This window comes from Trachinotus anak, unplaced genomic scaffold (assembly GCF_046630095.1).
Source record: "Trachinotus anak isolate AG129_WGS33_773 ecotype Australia unplaced genomic scaffold, CSIRO_AGI_Tana_v1 ptg000021l, whole genome shotgun sequence".
Classification (NCBI taxonomy): domain Eukaryota; kingdom Metazoa; phylum Chordata; class Actinopteri; order Carangiformes; family Carangidae; genus Trachinotus; species Trachinotus anak.
The window spans coordinates 21,841,764-21,859,606 of record NW_027273872.1 but is presented as its reverse complement, the minus strand read 5'-3'; the positions used below and the strand labels follow the sequence as shown (position 1 = coordinate 21,859,606).

At 40.6% G+C, this 17,843-nt stretch overlaps 2 protein-coding genes and 1 non-coding gene across 3 annotated transcripts; all 3 read left to right on the top strand.

The window, feature by feature from the left end:
• The first annotated feature begins 2,356 nt into the window (after window positions 1-2,356).
• Window positions 2,357-9,859, top strand: hprt1 (hypoxanthine phosphoribosyltransferase 1). Its single transcript, XM_071506597.1, has 9 exons — window positions 2,357-2,573; window positions 6,122-6,228; window positions 6,784-6,967; window positions 7,457-7,522; window positions 7,966-7,983; window positions 8,075-8,157; window positions 8,345-8,391; window positions 8,556-8,632; window positions 8,794-9,859. Exons 1-9 carry the CDS (start codon window positions 2,544-2,546, stop codon window positions 8,839-8,841), a joined length of 660 nt encoding a protein of 219 aa, XP_071362698.1. The 5' UTR covers window positions 2,357-2,543; the 3' UTR covers window positions 8,842-9,859.
• Window positions 9,860-10,902: 1,043 nt separating this feature from the next.
• Window positions 10,903-17,696, top strand: pabir2 (PABIR family member 2). Its single transcript, XM_071506596.1, has 10 exons — window positions 10,903-12,031; window positions 12,184-12,262; window positions 12,354-12,407; window positions 12,832-12,875; window positions 13,007-13,061; window positions 13,391-13,492; window positions 14,026-14,111; window positions 14,370-14,434; window positions 14,767-14,863; window positions 15,808-17,696. The coding sequence occupies exons 1-10, from the start codon at window positions 11,874-11,876 to the stop codon at window positions 15,944-15,946; spliced, it is 879 nt and encodes a 292-aa protein (XP_071362697.1). The 5' UTR covers window positions 10,903-11,873; the 3' UTR covers window positions 15,947-17,696.
• On the top strand, window positions 13,150-13,305 carry LOC139606460 (small nucleolar RNA U109). The gene has a single exon (XR_011684628.1). It is a non-coding gene; the product is annotated as a small nucleolar RNA U109 (small nucleolar RNA).
• Window positions 17,697-17,843: the final 147 nt, after the last annotated feature.

The window sequence follows — 17,843 nt, the reverse complement described above, 5'->3', positions numbered from 1 at the left end:
ATACTAATGGTCAAAGTACACTGTTTTTGCTGTTAGTATAGACTGTAGTACAGAAGTACAAAGAGGAAATGATGCAATATGTGTGCCAACAAACAACAGACACCAACTTTTGAGAGCCACTGCCAACCTCACAAAGATAAAGCAGTGTGTATTTGCAAATATTTAATACTCATTTTGGGGGTTTTCCAGGATCTTTTTTCATCTGTTTCTGTTTCTCCACCATCTGCAGATTGTTTTCATATTTTGCAGCTGCAAGCATCTTCTCCATTTCCTCTGTGCATTGTATTGTGGGACAAACTGTACATCAACATCATACTATTTCAATTTTGGTGCCTCCGGTGTGAACACTGTATTAGCATGTACTGTGGAATATAGTGAAGAGGCTCTGGAGCTTCTCTTCAGACAGAAAATAATCCAGCAACAAGTAACCATGATGATGCTGGTAACAGTGGTATTCTGACAGACCTTTTTGGGGTCGCAGTTGAAAGGACAGGTTCACATTTCCTAATGCAGCACTCGCATACACTGGAAGATTTATTGGTAGCTGAAATCATTCCTCCTGGCTGTTAAAAGATCACGTGTCAATGTGATCACGGTGTCAAAGATGGGGACAAAATGCTGAGACTTTACGCTATGTAACAATATGACAGGACATAAGGGAAGAGAGAGAGTGCTCTGTTGATCTGTCTGAGACAGCTGAAGCTGCAGTTTGGCTTTGGCTGAGCTCTGGAGTGCAGTTTTACGAAACAGTGACTCTAGATTTTGTCCCCCATCACTTCTATTGTTAGGAATATAAGTCCTCAGGCCAAAAAGTGTGAACGTATTCTTTTACATAAACTTTTTAAAACAATTTAAAAACTTCACATTTCAAATACCCAAAAGTGTGGCATCATCATTTTTGGTTTTATGAGGAAGTCGTCTGCATGGGCTAACTTGTGGCATGGGAGTTCCCTTAAATGGCAAATATAGAAGTCAGTATAATATTATATGATGTTAGTAACCGACTCATAGAGAGAGCCATACAAAAGAGTTCAGAAATAATGAGGTGCAAAGTCTAAAACACCCACACTCCAATTTTCCCATAACATACTGATCTAACACCAAAAGGGAAAGTCTCAATTTTTAATTATTTGTATTTTTAATAGTTTATCCAACAAACTCTTCAGTTGTAGTTTCTCCAAACAACTGCCAAAACGAATGCCTAAATGCTGTTTTAAAGTCTTCTCTATCAAGCCAGGAATAAAATTCTGGTGGAGAAATCCTGACTCCCTGCTTCCTCTTGGTTAAAGGTTGTCAGATTTCAACATATTGAATCTTTATTGGAATCAGCCAATAAAAGCCCTGTACATTACTGTCCTCAACAGTGGTGGAGTGCAACTACACCCAATAACTGCACTTATGTACAAATCTTAGGTACTTGTACTACAGTATTATGTTTTCACTTTATATGTCTTTATATGTCTACTCCACAACATTTCAGATGGAAATATTCTACTCTTTATTACATTAACAATTATTTCACAGCTTCAATTAAGATTTAACATATGAACAGCAAGAACCTACATAAACATATGAAGAGCTCAGAAAATATGATGTTTTGTTTAACTATCTGACCATATATATACAATTAGAGCTAAAATAACAGGTAAATGAATCGATTGGTCAGCTGAATGAACATTAAAGGCAAGTACTGTTAATAATTTTCACAATTTTTCATGCCAAAATGCCAAACATTTCATGGTGAGAGCTTTTCAAATGTGAGGATTTGCTGCATTTTCCTTGCAATTGTGTTAAGAATTGTATCAAACAAGCAGTGTGAAGGTGTCATTTGAGGGTAATTGTGATTGTCAGTTTACAAACCAAACAATTTGTCAATTAATCTGAAAAATAATCAGATTATTCCATAATGTAAATCATGATTATCTTATTTTACAGTAGGTAGAGCATTGCAAGCTTCATGATCGGCTGTTCCGCATCATGGTTTTGCCCTAAAAAGGTAATCAGTGGCTCTGATCAGCAGTTCAGTCATAAGGTGAACTTCACTTTCAGTCAGGCTCATGAGTGTGTTTGCTTCTAAACAACGTGTTTATATCCACATCTGCACAGACAGGACATAAAGCCCACAATAGGGTTTTTTTTTGTTTTTTAATCTGTATTTCTGTCTTTTATTCCCTCTGACTTCGCACCTTGGTGAGATGTGACTGCGCGCCTCGCCACAGCTCCCGGTGGGCGGGGCTAACGCGGTCCTGCTCATTTGATTCGCCCGCCGCGCTTACGTCACACCATACGTCAGTGACAGGCCCTTCCTGTGTGGCGGTGTTGCACCAATAAGCTGGTTTTCCAACCCCATACACCAAAGAAGAAGAAAAAGCAGAGGGGGGGGGGCAACCTCTTTATGCTCGCATCGACGGAGCCGTCCGCTCCCATGTGTGTGCTGCTGTCACAAGGGTGAGGAGACCGCGAAACCGACCTGAGACCTCGGCTCGTCCTCTCTCTGGAGACCGCTCCATAGGCTTCGTTAGACCGAAGGGACCGACAAGGACATGGCGGCGTCCAGCAGCTCCTGTGTGGTGGTGAGTTCCCCCCGACAGCCGGGGCAGGATGAGACAGACGGTGGTCGTGGGTTACCTCTGTGTGCCCCCTGCACCAAACACCCTGCTCGCTTGCGTTTCGTGAAAATCAACTGCATCATCTATTGCATCTACTGCTCTCTGTTGGTGGCGAGTCACCTGCGGGTGTTTGTGTCTGTGTGCCCCCCCCCCCCCCCCCCCCCCGGACAACAAGAGTCAGTGTGTAAATAAGTGTTTTCCACGCAGGGTGGCCTGCGGACACGGAGAACACGCGCTCCTCACGCTTCGCGTACGTGACGCAGGACACACTTTGAACACGGTGCAACTCAATGTGCGGGTCCGTGGGAGTGGGTGCAGGCTACATTTTATAGATATGTATTGGCACGATAACACGTTTTAGCCCGTTCAGACAGTAAAACAGGAACGAAGTGCAAACGAGTGGGCGTGTTTTAGTCTGTCATCTGTAGTATGGGTCACAAATACTAACAGTGCATAGGCTTTAGGCCTATGTCCAAACATTACTTATTTCCACAGTTATGAATCTAATGTAATTTTTAACACAACAAGATGAGTGAATGGAAAAAATGAATTTGCCTCTGAAGGGAAATTTCTGTCTATCCAGCAGGAGTGTGTTCAAAACAACACGCACAGGGGTTAGTGTCTTTAAACTCAACATCAGGAGAAAGAATAGGTTTGACATTTATACTTATCTGGAAAAGAGCTGTTTGGTTGTTGACAGCGGTTTTGTTTCAGAGCGAGAGAGAGAGAGAGGGAATCACAAAAACTGTCCCTGCTGGTGTATCGGTGAGTTCAGGAAATGGGATCAAAGATGAGCAACTTCAAATTAGACATTCATGGTTAAGACGAACCCGTGTTGCACAGCTGACTCCACAGATTGATATCTTACCACCTGTCAAAGAAAGTGTTCCTGTTGTCTGTGTTTTGTTCCAGTTGAGCGTTCGAGATTGTTACTCCAAGCTGAACAGGAGTTTCATCATTTTATGAACAGAAATGTGCAGTAGGACTGAAATGCACAGTACGTTTTGTATGTATGTAAGTGCAGTCGGGTCCAAAGGTCTGAAACCACTTTACAAGTGGTCTGGTTCTCTGCATTGATTGGTCATGAAATGTGATCCCATCTTCATCTAAGTCACAAATGTAGACAAACACAGTGTCTCTAAATTATTATCAAACAAAAAATAATAATCATTCGTGTATCTGTTGAACACACCCATTAAACATTGACAGTGCTGGTGGAAAAAGGAAAGTGAACCCTTGGATTTTAACAACTGCTCCAACTTCAAACCAACACATCCAGTAGCTGCTGATCAGACCTGCACAATGTTCAGGAGGAACTTTGGACCAGAACTGCTTCACCTCAGACACATTCTGAGGATGATTTGAGCAGCTACAGAGTCTGCAGCTTCTCTGTTGAGGTGTGACCGGGCCACTTCAGAGGGTCGATTTTCATTCTGTTGTAGATTTACTTTTATGTTTAGGGTCGTTGTTCTGCACCGTCATCCAGCTTCTACTGAGCTTCAGCAGGTGGACAGCGAGCCTGGCGGTAGCCAGTTTTGAAGTCGAGCTGTCCAGGCCCAGAGGCAGCAAAACAACCCCGAATCATGACGCTCCCACCACCATATTCATCTCTTAGGGTGATGCTTTCATGTTCATACAGTTTACACCATACATCGTGCTCTTTGTTCTTCCCAAACAATCCCACCTTAGTCTCGTCAGTCCATAAAACATTTTCCCAGTGGTGTTGTGGAGTGTCAAGCTGCTGGTTTTTTTTGGAGAGCAGCGGCTTCCTCTGTGGTGTCCATGGCTCGACACCATGCTCCATCTCCTTATTATTTTTATTTCTTCATCTGTTACTCTGAGGTTCTTTGTTACGTAACTGGTTAGTCTGCATTGTGTTTTTGGAGAGGTCATAGCTGGGCGTGGTTCACATCAGCAGATGTTTCTTGTAAATATCAAACTCCAAATGTTTCAGTGATTTAAAAAAATTTTTTTTTTTATGAAGCTCTAACCCACACCTCCAATCTGATTTCATTGATTGGACTCCAGGTTTGATAGCTCGTGGCTCCAGTTAGCTTTCCCTCCATTAGCCAAAGGCGTTCACATACTTCTTCCAGCTGACACACGTTTGAAATACTGTATTCAGTGAGGAAAATGCCAATCAGATGATTAGTGTGTTATTAGTCAAAATAAGTTGTGTTGGTTCGTAGTTGTAACTTGGATGATGGTCTGACCCAATCTTAGGACAATTTTACACATAAACATGGGCGAGCATTCAATGGGTTCACTTTCATTTGCCATCATATGATCTTTCAGTTTGGAGGAATGCACCATAGATAACCAGACTAGCCAACGATGGCCTTTATACTGGAATAAGTAAATAAACAACCAATGTTCTGTTTTCCATGACATCTCAAGCATTTAGAAGTCAGTTTTATTGTCGTCACCTTCGGACAGCAGTCTGGCTGACCCGCTGCCTGACACAGATAATGAAGCTAAATACACAGTTTCCTCCAACAGCATCAAAAGACAGCGGAGGATCCTGCCTCCTCTGCCACATTTCAAATGCAATCAGCTGCACAGAGCGGGGTTGCCAAATGTAGACTTTGTTGGCGCAAACTTCAAGGTCGCCCTTCCATTGACCTCAGAAAAGTTCACTCAGTTGTTTTTCATGTTTTACTTTCTAATTTCATTGCTTAAATAACAACCAACAAGCCCATGAGTCAGATCATGTGACCATGAGGACATCTGCTTGGTATCAGTCATCATTATTTGTAACTGAATGGACGTAGCCCAAACAGATGGACTTCTTTTTAAATCATTTCCGCTGGCAGAAGGTGAAGCGCTTTATTCTAGTTCAACCGCATGTGATGTGGAGATGGGCACTTTGCAATCCAGTGTTCAGTAAAGCAACGGGATTTCGTTGACTGGGGAAGATAAATACTGTGAGTCTGCCTATGGCCACTCACATTATTCCTACAGCACCTCGAGCTGTGCGCCAGCTTCTCACTGTCACATGATACCAGTTATGCTGTCAAGGATTCGTGTGGCATGCAGTTGGAGCTAGAGTAGAAAATTAGATTTTATAAAATGTATAAAATACAGACAGCCATTTACAGACTATGCATTGTATGAAATTTCAGGAAAGTGATCTCAGATGCCAAAGTCTGACTGTTTGGGCAAAGTGTTTACTTTCTTTAATCATGACTAAATGGGCACAATTAAAGGAAACCTCTTTCTAAGAATCAAAAGTTAGTGTTTGCCTCCTCTGACAACTGTCTCAGTGTAGAGCCAGGTGGAAAATCTGGTTGCTTGCTGCACAGAATCAGGCATTGTCCGCTGAGTTTGTGTTTTTGTGGCAGAAAAACTGTTTAGGCAGTGAAATGTATGGAGGGAGTCCGTGGGAATGTAGACCACCACTGACCCCATCCCCTTCCCCTCGTACCGCCCTGTATCAGATGAATGCTTCGTGTCCCGTGTAAGGTAATGCCCCTGAGAGTTTCTTAACCCCTTTGTGTCGTGTTTTATTTCAGATCAGTGATGAGGAGCAGGGGTACGACCTGGACCTCTTCTGCATACCAAAGCACTATGCTGCAGACCTGGAGAGGGTCTACATCCCACATGGTCTCATCTTGGACAGGTGGGTTGCAGCATTTTACAGGCTTGTAGCGGTGTGGTGAAAATGGGATGAATTGTCAGGGTCAAATTAAGAGCGGGTTGTCTGAATGATTGATTGACTGGTCTGTCTTAACAACCGACCAGGTGTGTTTTTAATCACCTACTTAACAATTACAAAGACAGCATTTAAACTTTTATTAGATGGAGAATAAGTGATTATGTTTTTTTTCCCAGTGGTTTGAAAAAAAGCCTGTTAGTGTCAGGACTACATACAGTACTTCAACTGTGTGTTGAACTTGTACATCAGTTGAATTTTTTTATTTTGCTTTTCTGTTTCTGTGTGCATGTTTGTGATTTAATGATTAATGCGTACAACCTTTGTGTTTTTTTTGTTAACTTCTGTTAACTGGATCCTGCGGCTCTTCTACGTCGAAGTGTTCAGAAATAACAGCTATGCCTGCTGACACAAACAGAGAGGAAATGGAGACTACTGCTGACAGAAGCAGAAAACTGTGCTCATCATCCCCTCTCTCTGTCCCTCTCTCTCTTTCTCCCTCTCCATCCCACGTGACCCCAGGACAGAGAGACTGGCCAGAGAGATCATGAAGGAAATGGGAGGGCACCACATTGTGGCCCTCTGTGTGCTCAAAGGGGGGTACAAGTTCTTTGCAGACCTGCTAGACTACATCAAGGCCCTGAACAGGAACAGTGACCGCTCCATCCCAATGACAGTGGACTTCATTCGCCTCAAGAGCTACTGTGTAATCGATCAGTTTTTCTCATTGTAATTTTTTTGTATCACTTAAGATGTGCTGTATTGTCGTTGATTTTTTTATTTATTTATTTTTTTTAGTCAATTTCTATTACTTTTGTTTGTTGAAAAGATTTACATAACTGCCATGATGGAACAGTGTTTTTACTTCTGTTTCCCCATATTGTTTGTATCTCGTGTGTGCAGACGACGATGCACATGCATTTGTATAAGCACATGGTCATACAGGAAATATTCATGGCAAAACTGTTGCGCTTCTCCACTGTTGAACATTTAGTGGCGCTGAGAAGTTAAGCAGTGCCATAAAGACAAAGATGCAAAGCTAGCAACCGAGGATGTAAAAAATGCAGGATTTAAAATAGTCAGAAATTAGTTTTTGTGTTTTTTAAGTACTGAAATGCTTTCAGCATGTGTGCTAAGTGTAAATATTGACATTTCCATCCAATTTTTTTTACCAGCCACGTTCTTGTCTTGACAGAATGACCAGTCGACAGGTGAAATCAAAGTTATTGGTGGAGATGACTTGTCTACATTGACGGGAAAGGTAAGCTGTATGGAGGGCAGCATTATTATGACTAAAACAATCCTTGTTGACAGTGGTTGAATATTGATAATATTAACTGAGAAATAAATGAACTTGAAATGAGAACCATATTTCACTGCTCTAGTTTTCCATCGTCTAACATTGCCACTATTTTCATTAATTTCATTAACCATTTTTTGTTAATTAGGGTTATAAAAAATTATGACAGTGATTAATAATGACGACAACTGTGCTACACTCAAGCAAATGCAGTGCTTTAATATAATTTATAGTCTCTCTGTTAGCTGCCAGTAACACTGTGTTGGGTATTTGCTGTATTTGGGTATTTTGTTTCACCCCCACCACTCCCACTGTGGCTCCCAGTGTTCAGTTACATATAAAGATGAAATGTGTCCAGTCACATGTTTATCACTGAAATGATGGTTTCTTGTCTTTTTACACAGAATGTCTTGATTGTGGAGGTATGTGCTGTTTTTTTTTGGTCTATATTAAAGTATAAATCTTTAATTTCTAAGACCACTAACATGCCCTTCTCTTATGCTGGGTTTCAAGGATATAATCGACACAGGGAAGACAATGAAGACATTACTGCAGCTCCTCAAACAGTACAATCCCAAAATGGTTAAAGTAGCAAGGTAATTGAATCTCTTCATAACTTCCTGTCAGATACAAACTACTGTATCTTGTGCAACAAAATCATGTGATCATGTTCCTATAAAAGTTTCATAACAACAGACTGTGGTGGTTTTCTCTCAAAGGCGGCCTCATTTCCTGCACATATAAGGTATTTAGATTAATAATCAACCTGGTTTCTGTCCTCAGTTTGTTGGTGAAAAGAACACCAAGAAGTGTTGGCTACCGACCGGACTGTAAGTTTAAGACAATAAATATGTTAAATTTTATAGTTATTGGAATATGCTATATGTTACATAGTGTATTGGTGCTTTTGAATAAGGCCTTTGCTCATTTCGGTGTTGTTAGTTTACAACTACAAAGATGAAAAAAGTGATTTATTCATCTGTTTTCTTTGTAGTTGTAGGATTCGAGGTCCCTGACAAATTTGTGGTGGGATACGCACTAGACTACAATGAGTACTTCAGAGATCTAAATGTAAGTATGTGAGATGGATAAAGAAGCACAATGAGTTCAGAACAAAAAGTTCGTACTTGTTAGAGTTTTTACCTGTGTGTTAATGTTAAGTCTGACCAGGTTAAACAAATTATGTAAATCAACAGTATGCTGCAATACTCATGGATCCTTTTCTGTTTCAGCATATCTGCGTCATTAGTGAAACAGGGAAGGAGAAGTACAAGGCATGAAGAGCAATTCTTAACAATTTTTAATGTATGGTTATATCTTTTCCTTTTATGGGTCATTTTATATTTTATCATATTTGTGTCATAAAAAAATCTCAGCCTGCTCAGGGTCCCTGAGGATATGGATACACTGATCATGGTGATAATCCTGACAGCTGCATTTCCTGTTTCAGCCACCACACATACACACACTCTCTATTCAGCTATAGATAAAATTGATTGCCTTGGATAGAACCACATCTGGACCGAACAGCATGGAGCCCAGTTTCACCTGAAATTAGAATAATGCATCTATGCCCCCACACTGATTAATTATTTTTTTAATTGATGTAATTTATTCAAAGCACTGCTGCTAACTTTAGGTAAAATATCACAATTGTTGTGCTACCATAAGACTTCCAACATTTGATAACCTCCTATGTTATAATGTATTGCTTTTAGTGTAATTCCACTTTTACCTGAAACTATCAATATAGGCACTCTAAAAGATGATGTTACATTTTCTATGTATATTTTGGGACAAAACAGTTTTCTATGTCGCTATGTTGTGTGAGAACATTTTCTTAAGATACGTGTAGAAAAGTAACACAAATGTTGGCTGCTGTCCCTAATTGAACACATTGGCATGCTGAAGATGAAAGATCATCTTATTTATGAGTGTTAATCACATCTTTGTTTGAACAAAGCATCCATGCATCCCATTTATTTGTGTAACATAAAAGACATGAATCCCATTTATTTGTGTAACATAAAAGACATGAATCCCATTTATTTGTGTAACATAAAAGACATGAATCCCATTTTTATGCTGGAAAATGTGTACAGATGTGGAAATGTTCGATCTATAGCTTGACTAAGGTTTGAAAAACGTATTCTGTATCAAACTGTCATTGAATCAGACATAACTTAACCTCCTTTCTTTAAAAATTTCAACTGTTATACACTCTCGTTAAATGGTACCATCACTGTAAACCAATGTTATTTGAATTTTCCAAAACCAGCCATTAAATGTTCACACCTCTTTCTGTGACTATTGGATTTTACTACATTTACTGCTTTTTATACAATTTAAAACCGACTACTTGAAATGTTTAAATAGTTTTGTGCCAGTCAATGATAAAAGTACTGGAAAATCAAAAAAAAAAAAGTATTTAGTATATGTTGTTGCATCATGTGAAGGAGCTAACAGAGCTCCCAGCTTCCCAGGGATCAGATAAGGTGAGTCTGAACTAGTCTGGTCGTTGGTGATCGTGAGACTGCTGTTTGTTATCAGACCTTGAGCTCTCCTCTGCTCAGTAGGTCAACCATTAGAGACAAACAAAGTACATGTTGTCTACTGTGCCACCATTAACTCAGAGAGGAGCTCAATTGAGTGAATTAAATATCTACTGGAGGCCATTCTTCTTTCTGAACAAATGGTGATTGCAAATTTTATTTTTTCCTCATACTGGCCTTTTCATGTGACCAGTCATATGAATTCATTTGAAATTATCCCCTGTATTTCCTGGTTTATTTTACACTGACAGAGCCTGGATGAGTTGCAAATAAAGACGCCCTGGATGGAGGATTGTAATTTTTTTTTAAATTATTAATTCTATGATGATAAATTAGCCATTTTTATTCATTTCAAATGTTCATTAAAACATTAAACATTTGCTGACCAAAGCTTGATAACAGCTAACATTTTGATTTTTTTTCTCCAATATTAAAGTAATACTTTCCAATAGTTGAGTAGGTTTACTGTAAAATAAATTGCACACTATGGCGTTTTTAGCAGCTAGTATGACAAGAGGAACAGTGGAGGGCTTGGCTGCTCTAAATAACTCATGCATTTAAAAATCCACAACAGTCCTGAAGAGTTGTCTGCATAGCGTTTCCTGCAAGCACAGATGTCAACGGACAGGTAAAAAAAAAACTCATTTTGCAGCTAAAATTTTTCATGTGATGAGACATTTACCATCATAACATTGCAGGCACAGTGAATGTAAAGAGTTTATCCAGGAATCAAAGGATGCAGTTGGCCTGAGCACGCCGGCAAACGAAGCAGTTTGATTGGACAGGTCTGCTAACGTTAAAAGGGGCGTGAAGTTAGCTGTTAGCGGCTAGCTCCTGTGATCATCTGGGACCCTGTTCATTCTTGGCGGCGCCCTGCAGAAACCAACAAAAACGACACTGTAGAGCGTATAATACTTACAACAGGCACGGTTTAGATTTAGTCTGTGAGTCGTAGGTGTTTTCTGGCTAATAGAGAGGAACATTTAGTGAAAGGATGACCTGGACTCTCACTCTGGACATGGCATTGTGGCCATTGGCGTTAATGCTAACTTAGCTAGTTAGCTCATCGGGCTAGGTAGCCGGGCTGTTTGCTGTGGCTTTATCGACAAGCTAGCGCTTAGCATAGCGTATCACTGGCTTACATTAGCTAGGTACTCTGTGTTAGCTGGAGGATAGACTCGCGTTATGACAATCACTTAACAGCAGCGTCGCTAGATTAACGCCACCTACGTTAGACTTGAGGCGAACATTAATTTTGTGCTCAAAGCAACCAGCCGGCTAGTTTGGCTAACGTTAGCTAATTTAACGCGCTAACATGCAGCGGTAGTGGAGAAGAGCTTCAGCCGCCAAACACTGCAGCTTTGCGCCAGCAGACTAACGGGCCGGTAGCTAACAGTTACCGGGCTTTGTGCGGTATGTAGCCACGGCATGCTAACCAGCCATCAGAAAAGTTGGTGATTGGACATAACGTTACAGGAAACGTTAGCACAGGCCGCTTTTGGCCGAACATATAGTGATGGTATGAAGGATTGTGGAGATGAAGTTGGTATGATTGATGGCCAGTGTTGAGCTGATTTAGCGCCAGTCACAGAGACGACAGGGCCTTGCAGGTTGCTGTGGGTCATCAACATCGCGTTAGCTAGTTTGTCTCACGTCAGCTCAGTTGCCTGATTGATGATGTTTCTCGAAAACGTGTAAAGTTGGCGAAGTTTGCAGAGCAACAATGTAACACCACTGAGCTGGTTAACCATTTTGAGTTCATGATTTGGTGTCAGGCAGCGTTAGCTAGCAAAATGAACAACTCAGGAGTCATGCCACAAGAAAAGATGGAGCTGGATCTGGAAATCCCATCTTCGTTAGTTCAGACCGATGGACACTTGAGGAGATCCAACAGTGCACCCATGATAAATGGCTTAAGGTTCTACATTATGACATAATTACCATCATTTACTGCAGAGTCGTTCACTGACTGCATTAACGTCCTTTTTTATTTACACCTAAGTAAATTTATTACCCTGTCCTAATGGGGAGAACACAATACATGGTTTGTCTGTGAATTTGTCATTGCAGCGATAACTCCCAAGTGTTCCAGAGAGAGGTCCTGCGTAGCCGGAGAAATAGCACAACAGTTGTCAACAGGCCCAACATGGTACAATACTTAATTAAACACGTTTCTCAAGAAATGAGTGTGTAAATTATTCATTACTGAATGTTCTTTTGACTCACATCCGTCTTTACAGGTCCCTTCATCGCCTATTCGTGTCCCCAGCACGAGACTTCATCAGATAAAACAAGTAAGAAAAGGCACTGTTGTTTTTGACGTGTTGGGTGGAGCAGTTTTATTTTGAAATCGAGCATGTCAGACCACTGTCTCCCTCTCAAGCCATAGGGAGTGACGGTGTTTGAAAACACATGCTATAGTAACAGTTCTTGGAGTTCACAGGGCCATCGGTCTTACAGAGTTGATCAGCTGGTAGTATCAGACTCCAACAGAAGAATTGGTCATCACAGTGTCATCCACTGGCCAAATGTGATTTACTTAAAGTTTTGTTAAATTGTTAAACTGGAAATATTTTTCAAAATTGATTTTGGTCTTGACTGGAGTGCTAGCAAGAGAATCGTGTCTAGTTGGTACATTTGAAATCTGTTAAAGTATATTATTCAGAAAGTCTAAGATGAAGACTTCATAACCATTAACCTTCTTGTGTGCTCTGGCAGGAAGAGGGTGTAGATGTGATGAACAGAGAAACTGCTCACGAACGGTAAGTGATGTATTTCTTAGTTGAGTTGGTGGAGAAGAGATGGAAGGGAATAAGTTTCCTTATTACCTTGCTGTCGGTAAAATGCTGATAGGCATAAACTTACTCCTTGTTTTCTATTTTCGTACACACAGGGAAGTTCAAGCTGCCATGCAGATGAGCCAGTCCTGGGAAGAAAGCCTTAGTCTGGTAAACCACTCCTCATTACAGCTTGTCCAAGCCCTCATCAGTGTTGTTGATATGTTCTGTTGAAAGTCAACTCTGTTGTACCTTCCTACGGCATGTTTTGGCCTTGGGCCACTTTTAGCCTCTCTCTTTCTGTAGAGAGGACAAGTATAAACATGCTAGATTAACACTGAAAACATTTGGGAGTTAACAGGGCCACCAGTCTCTCAAGGTCAGACTGAGTTGGTAGTATAATACTCCAACATGCTTGCTGTTGATGATTTTTTTTTCCTACCTCAATATATCTTACCATTAAGAGATGATAAATGTATGTGGTAATACTGTGTTCTTAGAGTGACAATGATTTGGAGAAGTCAGCATCTTCGTCTCCGAAGCGCATCGACTTCGTACCTGTGTCACCTGCCCCGTCCCCAACCAGAGGGATAGGAAAAAAGGTACATTTGTCCTCAGTATGCTTACATGCCCACTATAACCTGATTACTTAAAGTGTTTTCATGGTTTGCGGTAACCTGATTTTCAGATAAATGAATGGACGGTGTGTAGTCGCCTGCAGGAAGCAATTTGTTAACAAGTAAATGCTCAACAACTTTGTTCATGCTCAGTTTTTTTTTTAGGTAAAAATGTTTCTTTCAGTTTGCTGCAGCTTCACTAATAAGAAAAAAAAACATTTTCATTGCAAGCTGCATCAGGGTGTAGAAATACTTCTGGCATCTCATTCATTCATGTTTTGCTGCACATTTTGAGGAAAATGAAGGTTTATACGTCACAGTACTTCAGTTACCTGCCTGGGTTTGGTCTACACCATTTTGACATTACTTTGATAAAGTTATTAAAAATAGTAACAGCAACAATAATCAGAGTATTGCCTTAATCTTGTACCAATGAAATAATAATAATATGCATCTATGCGCAGTTTGATGTCTCAATGCTGATGTTTTTGTCTTCTGTTTTCCTTTCTTGTAAGCAGCAGTGTTTCTCTCCTTCGCTACAAATCCTTGTGAGCAGCAATGGGCTAACACCCAGCCCAATACCCAGCCCAACGCGACGCTTCAGGTCAGGACCATGTTTTTGAGTAATAAAGTTAACAACTTTGCAGTGCAACAAAGTGACTTTACTCTTGTTCTACATTTGATGAACATATGTTTGCTGTTTTCAGATATGTCCGGGTAAACGATAATTTAACCTCATGACATATTTGAACATGACAGATTTTGTGCAGCTGTATTTGTAACTGTAGCTGAAGCCTACTGATTGTTGCTGCTTTTCAAAGTATACTGGTTTGACAACATGTGGGTTTTCTGTGCTCCTCAGCCGACGAAGTCAAAGCCCAATCAACTGCATCAGAGCCAGCATACTTGGGCCAATAAAACGCAAAGGTGAGGCGACCAGCATACTTTAGATCTTAAAAGCTGCACAGAGGCACGACAGTGAAGTCGATTCCAAGATTTCTTGGTACTTGGTAATTTCTTCAAGTGAACTAATAGTTCACTTGAGTCTCTTTTGAATTTCATCACATTCAATGGCTAATTATTAAATTTAAGTATGAGAGACTGCATTGGCTCTCTGGTAGTCATCTGATAAGATCTGTAATTCACACTGTATCAGATTATGATTACAATAAATCACTCGTGCAGCTGTCCCTTTTAGATTAGCCGCTCAGTGTGTATTAAAAAAGATTTTTAAATGTCAGGCGCTTTTTATTCTGCAGGTGAGATGGAGACAGAGAGCCAACCTAAGAGGCTCTTCCAGGGCACCACCACCATGCTGTCCTCGGACGTCTCCAACCTGTCAGATCTCAGTTCCTGGTAAGACTTTGTCAGATCCACTGGTCAATATCGCACTGTTTAGATGATGACACTAACTCAAAATATTCAACTTTAGGTAAACGAAGTAAAGGGAATTATTTCTTCTTAATATTACACATCTGCATGTAAACATACTTTTTACTGTACAAAATGTTGTCACTTGTATTTTTCACTCAGTAGTGACTATCAGCAACAGGCATTTGTGACAGGTTAAGGTGTGGGAATATAATAAGAAATATGGATACATCTGATTGAACTAAGTTGGGGGTGATTTTGTGTGTAGAACTCAACTTTAAAAACCCACTAAGACCCGCTAACATTGGGCTTTTGTCGGCACTGAAAAAGGGTAAAAACAGTGTCCACTGCTGGGAGTGATGTAAACCAATTTTCACCCCTTTTTCAATCTGTGATGTCTGTGGGCGCACAGATACTGTAAGCAGACCTGTCGCCTGCCCAAAACAGTACCATCAAACCAGGGACACAGCTGCACTGTGCTGAGACGAAGGAGTGTGCTGAAGCCCTGAAAATAAGTTTCAAAAACCCAAAATCAGTGATGGAAGTTTCCCACACAGGGGCTCAGACAGAAACAGGAGCAGCACCCTGGGGATGAGGTGTGGCAGATCTGTGAAACCAGTCTGCACTTATCCACTCATTCACTCTCCACTGCATCTGTATTTGTGTGTGCTCTATAACTGCGTGTGATAACATTGCTTCCCACAGTTGTGTGTGTGTGTGTGTGTGTGTGTGTCTCAGAAAGGCAAACTTGGCTGGCAGTGTAGAAGGAGTCAATCAATCAAAATGGTTTAATTTCAGTGTCGCAGTAAATGAACCAAATGTGAGATTTTGATTTGCTCTCTCACCCAGAGTGAAGGGGTTGACACTAGTACATCAGAAGCCGGCGTGACACCCTGCAGACTTACTGAACTCCACTTGTTTTGTTTCAGTCACTCTCCAGATTTACTGGATGGCAGCCTCAGCAGCGTCAGCTCCTCCACCGACTCCCCAGGCAAAATGGAGGGAGTGTCGCCCTCTTCGTCCAGCAACTCGCCCTTCGCTTCCCTCCAGGATTTGTCCCCAAAATGAGAATGGGATGGCAAGAGACACTAAAAGGGGTTGGCAGAAAAGCCCATCTCTCCAGGGAACCAGTTTCCTTCTCAGACCCTCCACCTCACCATCGCCTAGTTTTAGTTGAATTTTCCGTGTTTGCTTCTGAACGGCTGTTTTCATGGCTACACTTTGGAGGGTCTAGATATGTTTGAATTAAGGAAATGAAAGCCATGGATGAGGTTTTATGTTTAGGAGGTAAACCTAGTGAAACTGGGAATGACTGAAGACACTGTGAGCACCAGCTGCTAGTAGACGATCTTGGATGGTGCTTGGCTTCATAGTGATATTGTGTTTAAGTGGCTATCCTGCAAATCTGTCCTACCAGTTCCCCTCACTGGAGAGAGACATTGAGCACTGGACAAAAAAAAAAAAAAAAGACTATTTGGATGTGTACATTTTCCCTGTTTTTGTGCTGGAAAACTTCTGTCCACAGGCCTTTGTATGTACACAGTCTGCAGATTTTGTAAGAAAAGATTTAACTTATTGTTTTCCTGCTTTGTTTGTAATTATGTACATATTAACCTTGTCAAATGTAGTACATAGTTTTAAGTTTGGCTGTGAGGTGATTGTGGGCACAGGTCTTGAACAGCAAAACTTTTCTTTGTTTAAAGGAACATAAACTACTTCTGGGGTACAACTATGGATATTTCCTTACTGTTATACTGTAAGAGAAGTTAAGTTTTCAGCAGATACTCTGAATATTTTTATGAGAGAGGCTGTGAACTGTGGTGAACTTTTTCAGTTTGGCTTGTATGCGCACCTCCCCATGACTTACTGCAACTTTAATTGCCTACCATGAGCAATTAATGCACCTAGCAGTGAATTGTGGACAAAATAAGATGGTCATCGCTGGTGGTCTTTCAACACTAACGGTTCCTCTGTATCCTGTGTTGTTGTCAGGATGTGTTTTTGAAGATAAGTATAGAAATGAATTTTGTTTTGTCTTTTTTCTGGCAAAATGTTCTTATTTATGGAAAAAATGTGTTTATTATAAAAATTGGATGGTGATAGGTTCCTGTCCCCAGTTAAAATGACCTATTTGTGTTGTCATTTACACCAAATGAACTGACTGCTGGAATGTGTGTTAAAAACAGGGTGGCACCATCACATTGTGAGTGAAGAGACTGCTGTTTCTGCTGTGGTTACATTTATTAAAAGCTTTTTTTGCACAGGATCGTCAATCCTGTCGTGTTCCAGCCTGTGTGTAATGAAGGGAAGAAGTAACACTTATATATCAGCTTTCTCTTAAAGAATCCACGAAGTACAGCACACTGGGGTTGACTGTACTTTCCGCTGTCATGGCCTCGTCCATATTTCCTGTGTAACTTCTGGATCCCTTCTGTAGCCTTTCATGTGTATGTACAAAAGGAAGTGATTGTAAATCATCTTATGGAAGTGTGCCCTTTAATTTAAGGAAAGGTCTGGTTGCTGTTCATTTACTGAATGTTTTTTTTCTTTTTTTTCTTTTATACAAATAAGAAAATGATAAAAAGCAGTCAGCGTGCCCTGCTGCCAACAAGGTATTACTTCCAAGATGATTTGTTTTTCTTAGTCATCTTATGAAGCATTCAGGGCATGAATTTAGCAGATCATCTTATGCTATACTGTATGTCTGTAATGGAAAGGCTGTATTCTAACAAGCTGGCTAACACCTTGCCTATGCTTGTGTCATTTGTGATTGCCATCGTAGCGGACATCAGGACTAAATAAATTATTTCTTTATTAAGTTTGTGTAGCTGTCTTAAATATTCCAGGATGACATTTTTTTTGACCAGAGCACCAAATCACACCCATCGCCACAGTAAGACAGTGTCATCCCTCCATTAACCTTATTTACTGCTCAGGAACCAAGTGGTGCTCAAGCAGTGGCAAA